Source organism: Loxodonta africana, chromosome 5, assembly GCF_030014295.1.
Source record: "Loxodonta africana isolate mLoxAfr1 chromosome 5, mLoxAfr1.hap2, whole genome shotgun sequence".
NCBI lineage: Eukaryota > Metazoa > Chordata > Mammalia > Proboscidea > Elephantidae > Loxodonta > Loxodonta africana.
Genome location: NC_087346.1, coordinates 118,849,543 through 118,859,692, shown reverse-complemented (window position 1 = coordinate 118,859,692; position 10,150 = coordinate 118,849,543). Strand labels below are relative to the sequence as shown.

At 39.3% G+C, this 10,150-nt stretch overlaps 1 protein-coding gene across 1 annotated transcript; it reads right to left on the bottom strand.

The window, feature by feature from the left end:
* Positions 1–792: 792 nt before the first annotated feature.
* On the bottom strand, positions 793–1,399 carry LOC100658966 (large ribosomal subunit protein eL19-like). Its single transcript, XM_064286292.1, is given in 2 exon segments — positions 793–866; positions 869–1,399. Coding segments are annotated over 2 exon segments (582 nt in total). The 5' UTR covers positions 1,392–1,399; the 3' UTR covers positions 793–807.
* Between the last annotated feature and the right edge of the window lie 8,751 nt (positions 1,400–10,150).

Sequence of the window (10,150 nt, the reverse complement as noted above, 5' to 3'; positions counted from 1 at the left end):
TTGATGCATCTTAGATGGCCGCTTGTTAGCATTTAAGACCCCAGACGCCACATTTCAAAGTGGGATGCAGAATGTTTTCATAATAGAATTATTTTGCCAATTGACTTAGAAGTCCCCTTAAGCCATAGTCCCCAAACCCCCGCCCTTGCTCCGCTGACCTTTGAAGCATTCAGTTTATCCCGGAAACTTCTTTGGTTTTGGTCCAGTCCATTTGAGCTGACCTTCCGTGCATTGAGTATTGTCCTTCCCTTCACCTAAATTAGTTCTTATCTACTAACTAATCAGTAAATAGCCCTCTCCCACCCTCACTCCCTCCCTTCCTCATAACCACAAAAGCATGTGTTCTTCTCAGTTTATACTATTTCTCAAGATCTTATAATAGTGGTCTTATACAATATTTGTCCTTTTGCCTCTGACTCATTTCGCTCAGCACAATGCCTTCCAGGTTCCTCCATGTTATGAAATGTTTCACAGATTCGTCACTGTTCTTTATCGATGCGTAGTATTCCATTGTGTGAATATACCACAATTTATTTACCCATTCATCCGTTGATGGACACCTTGGTTGCTTCCAGCTTTTTGCTATTGTAAACAGGGCTGCAATGAACATGGGTGTGCATATATCTGTTTGTGTGAAGGCTCTTATTTCTCTAGGGTATATTCCGAGGAGTGGGATTTCTGGGTTGTATGGTAGTTCTATTTCTAACTTTTTTTTTTTTGGCAGGCAGATAAAGGCTTGTTTTATTGAACAACTGATCTATGTGACTGCCAAGGCCATTCTGTACAGACAAGAGATGGGGAGCAGCTTTATTTCTTGGTTTCCTCCTCGGACAGAGTCTTGATGATCTCTTCTTTCTTGGCTTGGAGCGCTCCTCACGGCGCTTGCGTGCTTCCTTGGTCTTAGACCTGCGGGCCTCAGCCTGGTCAGCCAGAAGCTTCTTGCGGGCCTTGTCTGCCTTTAGCTTGTGGATGTGTTCCATGAGAATCCGCTTGTTCTTGAACACATTCCCCTTCACCTTCGGGTACAGGCTGTGATACATGTGGCGGTCAATCTTCTTAGATTCACGGTATCTCCTGAGCAGCCGGCGCAGAATTCTCATCCTCCTCATCCAGGTCACCTTCTCGGGCATTCGAGCATTGGCAGTACCCTTTCGCTTACCTATGCCCATATGCCTGCCCTTGCGGCGGGCTAAGGTATTTTTCCGGCATCTAGCCCGAGAATGGACGGTCATAGGCTTGCGAATGATCAGGCCATCTTTGATCAGTTTCCGGATTTGCTGACGGGAGTTGGCATTGGCAATTTCATTGGTCTCATTGGGGTCCAACCAGACCTTCTTGCCACAGCGGAGGACACTGGAGGCAAGCCTCTTCTGAAGCCTGAGCATACTCATGGCTGCAGCCGCAGGGCCGAAAGGCTATTTCTAACTTTTTAAGAAAATGCCAGATAGATTTCCAAAGTAGTTGTACCATTTTACATTCCCACCAGCAGTGTGTAAGAGTTCCAATCTCTCCGCAGCCTCTCCAACATTTATTATTTTGTGTTTTTTGGATTAATGCCAGCCTTGTTGGAGTGAGATGGAATCTCATCATAGTTTTAATTTGCATTTCTCTAATGGCTAATGATCGAGAGCATTTTCTCATGTATCTGTTAGCTGCCTGAATATCTTCTTCAGTGAAGTGTGTGTTCATATCCTTTGCCTACTTCTTGATTGGGTTGTTTGTCTTTTTGTGGTTGAGTTTTAACAGAATCATATAGATTTTAGAGATCAGGCACTGGTCATAGATGTCATAGCTGAAAATTCTTTCCCAGTCTGTAGGTGGTCTTTTTACTCTTTTGGTGAAGTCTTTAGATGAGCAAAGGTGTTTGATTTTTAGGAGCTCCCAGTTATCTGGTTTCTCTTCATCATTTTCGGTAGTGTTTCCACACCCTTTTCTGAATCTGGCTTGAATTTCTGGCAGATCCCCCGTCGATGTACTGCATAGTTGCTTTTGAATGATCTTCAGCAAAATTTTACTTGCGTGTGATACTAATGATATTGTTTGATAATTTCTGTATTTGGGTGGATCACCTTTCTTGGGAACAGGCATAAATATGGATCTTTTCCAGTCAGTTGGCCAGGTAGCTGTCTTCCAAATTTCTTGGCATAGACAAGTGAGCACTTCCAGCCCTGAATCCGTTTGTTGAAACATCTTAGTTGGTATTCAGGGCCCCACAGTACAACAAACTGGCACACGCATGGGGGATGTATATGTGTGTGTGTATACATGCATATATATATGTATATATATATGCACAGAAAGATGTATAAATGGATGGGTGGATGGATGATTGATAGACAGACAGACAGACAGACAGACAGATAGATAGATAGATAGATGACCAAGTTCTGTCCACTGAGAAAGCCTGGGAATAACAAAGATCATACCTTGCGCCCAGATCTTGGCTTCTAATTACCAGTTTCCACTAAAAGGAACCAGGCTCCTTAGAGAAATGGCTGATTCCAGAGCTGAGGCAGAGAAAATAAAGATGAAACTGTTGTTGCTGTTAAGTGCTGTCAAGTTGACTCCGACTCATAGCGACCCTATAGGACAGAGTAGAACTGCCCCATAGAGTTTCCAAGGAGCAGCTGGTGGATTTGAAGTGCTGACCTTTTGGTTAATAGCCAAGTTCTTAACCACTGTGCCACCAGGGCTCCAAAGGTGAGCATGGAACATCTTATTGTGCTAGAAAATAAGATTGTGCTCCAAGAATGATAGAGACATATCAAAAGATGTAGGAGCTAAACTGGATTGGCTTCTATTGGACAAATGGAAACAATTTAAGCATAAAAATAAATGATAGTAAGGAATTATAACCTACTGAATAAAATAGGAAACCACCTATATAGATACAAATAAACATACAAATTCAAAGTTTGATGAACTAGATGTCTACATAGTTTCAAAGTACCTCCCCACAAAATATCTAATTACAATGTTACAAAGAGTAACTTGACAGTTGAGAAGCCTGACAGACAGACATCACCCTAATCAAGTGATCACCATCAGTAATGAGACAAATAGAAATCTTGTGCCACCTGGTAGGATGCAATGAGAAAAACATAGCATCACTGCTGTGCTATTCCTGCCCTTATAGGACAGAGTAGAACTGCTCCATAGGGTTTCCAAGGAGCACCTGTGGATTTCAACTCCTGACCTTTTGTTTGGCAGCCTTAGCTCTTAACCACTACACCATCAGGGTTTCCAAAAGTGTATAACCCGGGGGAAAATCCAGAACAAAATTTCAAATTCCTGTGGACTCTAGACTTTCTGGAGACATAGAGGCTGGATGAACCGCTGAAACTATTGCCCTGAGATTATCTTTTAAACCTTAAACTGAAAATATCCCCTGAAATCTTCTTAAAACCAAACAATAGTTTAGCTTAACTGGTAAAGAATGTCTGCCTTGAGCATTATACTCTTTTAAGAACTATCTATGTGGGATCAAAGTGACAATAGCAATTCCAAAGATTAGACAGAAAATTTAGGGAGCAGTGAGTTTATGTTAATGGGGGAGGAACAACTAGAGTTAGAATGGTCACATAACTTGAAGAATGTAGTCAGTGTCACTGAATTGTACATGTAGAAACTGTTGAATCGGTGTGCATTTTGCTGTGTATATTCTCAACAAAAACAAAGTAAATAAAAAATTTTAAAGGTGCATAACCTGATTCTAAGAGTGAAAAAATACCAGACAAACTCCAATTCCAAGTTGACTGGAATTTTCAAATGTGTCAAGGTCATGAGAATGAAGACTGAAAAACTGTTTCAGACAGAAGGCTAAAGAAACATGACAACTAAATGCAGCACATGATCTTGGACTGAATCCTTTTGCTATAAAGGACATTATAGAAACAACTGTCAAGACACAAATAAGTCTGTGAATTAGTGCTATTAGTAATGTATCTATGTTAATTTTCCATTTTTTATGGTTGTAGCATGGATTTAACAACCTGTGTTATGCAGATGACACAACCTTGCCTACTGATAGTGAAGAAGACTTGAAGCACTTACTGATGAAGATCAAAGACCACAGCCTTCTGGATGGATTACACCTCAACATAAAGAAAACAAAAATCCTCACAGCTGGACCAATAAGCAACATCATAATAAACAGAGCAAATATTGAAGTTGTCAAGGATTTCATTTTACTTGCATCCACAATCAACACCCGTGGAAGCAGCAGTCAAGAAATCAAATGATGCATTGCATTGGACAAATCTGCTGCAAAAGACCTCTTTTAAGTGTTAAAAAGCAAAGTTGTCACTTTGAGGACTAAGGTGAGCCTGACCCAACCCATGGTATTTTCAATTGCCTCAGAAGCATGCGAAAACTGGGCAATTAAGGAAAACCGAAGAAGAATTGGAAATCGTGGTGGCATAGTAGTTAAGAGCTAAGGCTGCTAACCAGTGGTTAAGAGCTACGGCTCCTATGGTGCAGTTCTACTCTGTCCTGTAAGGTCACTATGAGTCAGAATTGACTTGATGGCAATGGTTTTGGTTTTTTTCTTTTGGAAGAATTGATACCTTTGAATTATGGTGTTGGAGAAGAGTATTGAATATACCATGGACAGCCAGAAGAACAAAAAAAATTCGTTTTGGAAGTACGGCTACAATGCTCCTTAGAAACAAGGATGATGAGATTTTCCTTACATATTTTGGACATGTTGTCAGGAGGGATCAGTACCTGGAGAAGGATATCACGCTTGGTAGAGGGTCAGCAAAAAAAAAGATCCTCAAAGAGATGGACTGAGATAGTGGCTGCAACAATGGGCTCAAACGTAACAATGACTGTGAGGATGGCACAGGACCAGGCAGTGTTTCATTCTGTTGTACATAGTTGTACATAGTGAATTGAAACCCACTCAACAGCACCTAACAAAGGGAACAGTGTGGCTTTATAGATGAGTGTCTTTATATAAAATGCAAAGTATTCCACGTGGTGGGCCATCATGATGGCAACTTACTTGCAAATGTTCAAGGGAAAAAAAGATTCTTTTAACTATACTCTCAGTTTTTATGTAACTTTTTGATTGTTTTGAAATTTTTTTTAAATAGTAAAAAAAAAAATCAGACCCAGTTTTAGACTTGGCACATGGTGTCCAGGTTTTAGGCCTCCTCCTTCCAGCTTTTCACAGAACAAATTTCTTGCCTTCCTCAGATGCATAAGAAATATTAATAAAGTTGAAACCAATGCTAGTTGCGGTTGAGTCAACTCCTACTCACGGTGACCCCATGGGTGTCAGAGTAGTACTGTGCCCCATAGGGCTTTCAATTGCTGATATTTTAGAAGTAGATCACCAGGCCTTTCTTCTGAGGCCCCTCTGGGTGGACTCAAACCTCCAGCCTTTTGGTTAGCAGGCAAGTGTGTTAACAATTTGTATCACCTTGGGCTCCAGAGTTGAAAACAGGCTACAAATAATTGATTATTGACAACTGAACATCCAATTTCAGAACTGCCAATGACAGCTTCTCCACATATTACCCCACCAACCCCTGCAGCACAGGCAACTGATTATGAGATAGATTTGATGAAAATGAGTCATATTTGTGATATTGAAAAATCTAAGCAAATGAAGCACAGAAAATTCTATTTTCTATTTCTTCCTTTCAGGAGGTTTTGAAGAAAATTAATATTCTTCCCTGTGGATAAGATGAGGAAAAGTGAATGAAGCCATGGAAAGAAGCTCTGAAACCTTTGAAATTACCATTTTTATGAGTTTAAGGTGATAAAAAATACATTTAAATATTTTGCAAGTGATAAGCCAAGTTGGAAGAGGAGGGGAATTTATTTTTCAGATAGCTACAGGGCAGAGGAAAAGCACAAAGGAGATGGGGACAAGGAAGTGGGAAGGCGAGCAGAATTTTTTAGGTTTAAATTTAAAAAAAGATCAAGCAAACTGGGAACAGCTAATTTATGCTGAATGCTCTATTTCCCAAGTTTTGATCTATCTCCTACCTTGTCTCGTTCTGAAAACGGCAGCGTCCCTGACCGGTATTAACCCCTCCATCTCCCTCACTTTCCTCTTCTTCATTATTTCTTATCTTTAAAAGGTGTCGGGGCTAGCAGGATCTTGACTCTCAGAAGTTTTATACTACTCGGTCATGAGATATTCATTCATTCGTCGTTTACAATTCAGTGGACAAATAGAAAAAAGTATATTGTCTTCTCTCATATCAATTTTCTTTGCAAATATTGTTTTCACCAAAGTACTCCGTGAAAAATTATTTTCTTCCCTGAGCCATCAGCAGCACCCAGGACCACCCTCCCATGGTTCTGTTATGTTTAGTGTGTCGTAAGACCACAAATTGGGCAGGATCAATTGCTTTCTAGCAACGTCTGGAATCATTACAGAATTAAAAAAATAAATTGCATGCATCTCAAATAAAATGTAAAACACCAGACATACACGCTGTACATTTTAAAAAAGAGCTACCTTTCCTTTCTCCTTTAAGATTTTTATTTATTTGAAGAAATATGGGAAAATTCATTTGAGAAATTCAATATTTCTGAAAATGAATATATTTTCTCTTAAAAGTCTCTGAATACTCTGGAAAACTGCTTGACAGTTCCTTTCAAAACTAAAAATGGACTAACTGTATGACCCAGCAATAGCACTCTTGGGCATTTATCCCAGAAAAATACTTGTTTTCACGCAGGAACTTGTATGTGAATGTTCATAGCAGCTTTGTTCACGACAGCTCAAAACTAGAAATTACCCAATGACCTTCAATTGGTAAACAAACTGTAGTACATCTATACCTTGAAATACTACTCAGCCATTGGAAGAAACAAACTACTGATACACACAAAAACTTGGATGGACCTGAAGGAGATTATGCTGAGTGAAAAAAGCCAGCCCCAAAAAGAAATATACTGCATGGTTCCATTTATGTAACATTCACGAAATAACGTACATATAAAGAACTAGAACAGATTAGTGGGTGCCAGAGGTTAGAGATGGGAGGGGGATCGGTGCAACTATAAAGGGTTATCACGAGGGAATCTGTGGTGATGGTATGATTGAGTGTCTTGATTGTGGTGGTGGTTATGCAAGGCTACATATGGCAAAATTGCATACAGCCATACACATATACATACACACACACATACGAGTGCACGTATAACTAGTAAAATCTGAACAAGCTGTATGGATTGTACTAATGTTAATTTCTTGGTTTTAATCTTATACCATAAAAAAAAAATAGTTTGTGTAAAATGTTAACACTGGATGAGGCTTGAGGAAGGGTACATGGGAATTCCTGGTACATTTCTTGGAAACCTGTAAATCTGTAATATTTTAAGATAAAAAGTTAAAAAAAAAAAAAAAGCGTATATATGCAAGCTTTAAATTTAATGTGATTTTCTTGAAAATACAAAAGCCAGCAGGGGAGCCTGGAAGGGAATTGCTACTTGTTCGTTAGGTATGTGCGGCAACACCTTCCCTATGTATTGTCATGGCAGTATGGCAGTGTTTCCTGTGAATAGCACATTTTTACACATTAACCAGGAAAATAAAAATGTGTTCTGTAAGCAGGGATAGCTTTCATGTTTGAAAAACCTGATGTAACCAGAGTGTGTGAGGGGCTCAGCTCTGTGTTAGGCCTGCCCTCTTCCTGGGTGTACAGTTATCAGTTAGAGGCCTCTGACCACTTCTCCCCTGCAAGTCTGATCTGGTGTGTTTATGCCACAATGTTGCAGTAGAACTGTTATATTACTTGCCCACCATTTTCAATCCTTCAGAACATCATTTTCTCAAACGCTATTTTTTTTTAGGCTCCAAATGGATCCCATATCTAGGCATTTTTTAATACCATAAGTTTTTTTTTTTTTTTTTTTAAGAAAAAAATCCTCATTTTGGGCGCATTTTCAAGAAAAAACTCAAAGTCCATAGCTACCTGTAACAGTTTTCACACCTCTCAACCCACAACCCTGATTTTTCCTATTCTCTTAGTTCTTTCATTTCCTCGTCTCCCTTTGGCGTGCTTCTCCTTTGTCCTATTAGAGAAAACAGTAGCTTCTATTTTATAGCCTTAGAGGGCAGAGCTGGACGTTTAGTAGTCACTAACACTAGTTATTGGGCAAGGAGTACCATTCAGTCCCCGTGTGCTCCCCAGCACAGACCTAAACACGTGGTTTAGTAGTCACTAACACTAGTTATTGGTCAAGGAGTACCATTCAGTCCCCGCGCGCTCCCCGGTACAGACCTAAACACGTGGTTTAGTAGTCACTAACACTAGTTATTGGGCAAGGAGTACCATTCAGTTCCCGTGTGCTCCCCAGTACAGACCTAAACACGTGGGTTAGTAGTCACTAACACTAGTTATTGGGCAAGGAGTACCATTCAGTCCCCGCGCGCTCCCCGGTACAGACCTAAACACGTGGGTTAGTAGTCACTAACACTGGTAATTGGGCAAAGGGTACCATTCAGTCCCCGCGTGCTCCCCAGTACAGACCCAAATGCGTGGTTTCAAAGAGATTCAAATCTCCAAATACAGTATATTCTTAGGTACACCCAGAATATAGATAAGTACCTAAGACTATGAGACAAACAAAAAACCTGGCTTACATAATTAAGTAGCATCACTAGTTGTTTTATGACAAGATTCAATCCAATTTTTAGGAAAGTTGTTTTTGTTTTATCAAGAAAATCTCATTAAATGTAATAATTTAGTGTTTGTGCTTGGGGTTTTTTTTTTTTAACTGAAGTGAAATTGAAATAGCATAAAATTAGCTACTTTAAATTGAACAATTGCATTCACAATTTTTTGCAACTGCCACCTCTATCTAGTTTCAAAACATTTTCATCACTCCAAAGAAAACCCTGTACTCATTAAGCAGTTACCCCCCATCTCCCTTCTCCCAAGCGCCCATACGTAACCACCTATCTGCTTTCTATCTCCATGGATTTACCTATTCTGGTCATTTCATGTAAATGGCATCATACAACACATGTCTGGTTTCTTTCACTTAGCACAACGTTTCACGGTTCATCCATACCATAGCATGTATCAGTGGATCGTTCCTTTCTGTGGCTGATGAATAGTCCGTTGTGTATATATACCACAATTTGTTTATCCATTCATCTGTTGTGTCTACATTTTGGTATTTTGAGTAGTGCTGTTATGAACATGTGTGTACAAGCATTTGTTTGATTTCCTGTTATATATATATATACATACACATACATATATATATATATACCTAGAAACCCTGGTAGCATAGTGGTTAAGAGCTACAGCTGCTAACCAAAAGGTCGGCAGTTGGAATCCACCAGGTGCTCCTTGGAAACCCTACAGGGCAGTTCTACTCTGTCCTATAGGGTCGCTATGAGTTAGAATCAACTCAATGGCAATGGGTTTTTTGTTGTTTTTTTTTTTTTTTGTATGTATACCTAGAAGCAGAATTGCTGACTTACGTGGTAATTTTATGTTTTATTTTTTGAGGAGCCGTCAAATTGTTTTCCACGGCAGTTGAACCATATTACATTCTTGTGCCTAGGATTTTTAAGAGAAGCTATTCACCTCCAGAAATGAAGCAAGCTTTCCATCTGCTTCTTTGGATTTGGTAAATTATAGAATAAATCAGTGGCTCACAGCCCTGATAGTACAACACATGGACAAAACAAAAACAGATAGCCAGCTTTGATATAGAGATTTGGTTTCAAATCATCTGGGTAGAACTTGAGCCTTCCCAAGTGACATGCAAGTAATTCCAATGGCAGCCAGGACTGAGAACTACGATCCTGTATGAACTCAGGGGAAATAATTGCAACAACTTTTTCCCTAGAAAATAGGAATTGTTTCATTGTCATGGACATAGGACTAATTTTGATTTCTGAATTTCCTTAGCTATTTGTTTCACAGCCATGTATTTGCACCTAGAATCATGCTTGATATAGAATTGATCAAACATATTGGTTTACTGTTAAATATCAATTTTTAATTTAAGCTTAAAATTAAAGGATCATTTTAGAGTCCTGTGGTCAGATATTATATTTTAATATACTATCTCTCCCTAGTTATAAACTGGCATGTTTAGTAGGCTTCCTTTGTAATATTGAAAAGGAGGCTTTGTGACACAGAGGTTAAGCACTCAGCTGCTAACCGAA